The sequence below is a fragment of the Diplotaxodon limnothrissa genome, linkage group LG20, assembly GCF_057381915.1.
Source record: "Diplotaxodon limnothrissa isolate DT_005_m linkage group LG20, D_limnothrissa_male_GT1.1, whole genome shotgun sequence".
Taxonomy (NCBI): Eukaryota; Metazoa; Chordata; class Actinopteri; order Cichliformes; family Cichlidae; genus Diplotaxodon; species Diplotaxodon limnothrissa.
This window is the reverse complement of record NC_140615.1, coordinates 38,404,073-38,405,285: the sequence shown is the minus strand read 5'-3', so window position 1 is coordinate 38,405,285 and position 1,213 is coordinate 38,404,073. Positions and strand designations below refer to the sequence as shown.

General features: G+C 51.3%; 1 protein-coding gene across 1 annotated transcript in view; it reads right to left on the bottom strand.

Moving 5' to 3' along the window:
- Window positions 1-1,000, bottom strand: part of commd7 (COMM domain containing 7) — a 12,631-nt gene extending 11,631 nt beyond the window's left edge. Inside the window, exon 1 of the mRNA XM_085345383.1 lies at window positions 873-1,000. Within this exon, the coding sequence (XP_085201509.1) occupies window positions 873-953 (81 nt within the window). The 5' untranslated portion in view covers window positions 954-1,000. The remainder of the gene's footprint in view (window positions 1-872) is intronic.
- Window positions 1,001-1,213: the final 213 nt, after the last annotated feature.

The following is a 1,213-nucleotide window of genomic DNA, read 5'->3' as shown; positions in this document are numbered from 1 at the left end:
TGTGAGGAGCTGTGCTCCCGATAAAGGAGGGAATGAAGACTCTCACACTGAGTTTAAAGAATAAAGAAAGATTCTCTTCATCACAGTGAAGGTTGCCTCCTGTAACTCAGGTACTCATCACTAATCTGCATCAGCCTGCAGACCAATCCTAATATTCTGGATTATTGTAATCTGTTAGCAGCCTAACTGCTCTCTGATGTCACGTTGTCACGCGAGGGCCCGGGCTCTCAGCTCTGCTGTCAGTCTCCGTGACATCACGGCGCTCTCGGCGTAGGAGGTGGCGAAGACTGTGACATCGTTCCAGTGTTAATCACTGTACACACATCATCAGATGTGCTGAGTAATCAGATTACAGCTGAGCGGCAGCTCCTGGAGGTGTTGAAGCTCCTCGCGTACATCAAAGTCCTCTTTAAATCCCGTTTACAGGTGTGTTTACCTCACAGAAATGCCACCATCCTGCTGGGCGGACCGTCAGCCGTGACGCGCCTCAGCGCTCCGCCCCACAGCACCGTGCTGCACTGTTATTGGTGAGTAATAAACCGACGGCATCGATAAGTCTGGACGCTGACGTTCAAAGCGGGTTCTGCTGGACGCCGTCTGGTCACGTGACAGCGGCTGTGACTGCGCGCATCACGTGCCCTTCAGTCTAACAGCTCGTGGCTGTCGGACGTCTGTTTGAAGCCTGAGCGATATTTCTGCTCATCAGCTTGTTCACCCGGGGATTCATCAGCTGGCAGCCAGCTGACACGGACACGTGTACATTCCGTGAGGTACAGGTGGGCTGTGACCGTTAACCTCCTTTCACTGACGTAACGAGCCCCGGGGCTCGGACAGCTTCCGGTAAAGCTGCTCCGTTAAAGCCGCGGACTTACCTGCTCGTTCAGCTTGTTCAGGTTCTGGAAGTCGGTGCCGACAGAGTCCGGTAAAACGTCTTTAGTGAAGTGAAGCTGCATCGTTTCTGTCGGCTGACCGTCCCCAAAACAAACACAGCCCGCTGCGGAGCGCAGTTCCGGGTTATGGATGAGCGCATGCGCACAAGTGTCTGCCAGACAGGTCAAGAAGAAGAATGAAAGATCAAACCTCACGAAAGCTTTTCCTTTAGTTTGACGGAGATTTATTTTTGTTCTTGTAAGACGAACTTTTAGAAGTTTGTAGCAAAAAAGCTGAAAGTTTTTGTTCCCTTTAAAATCACTTTGAATGTTCTCACCACGAG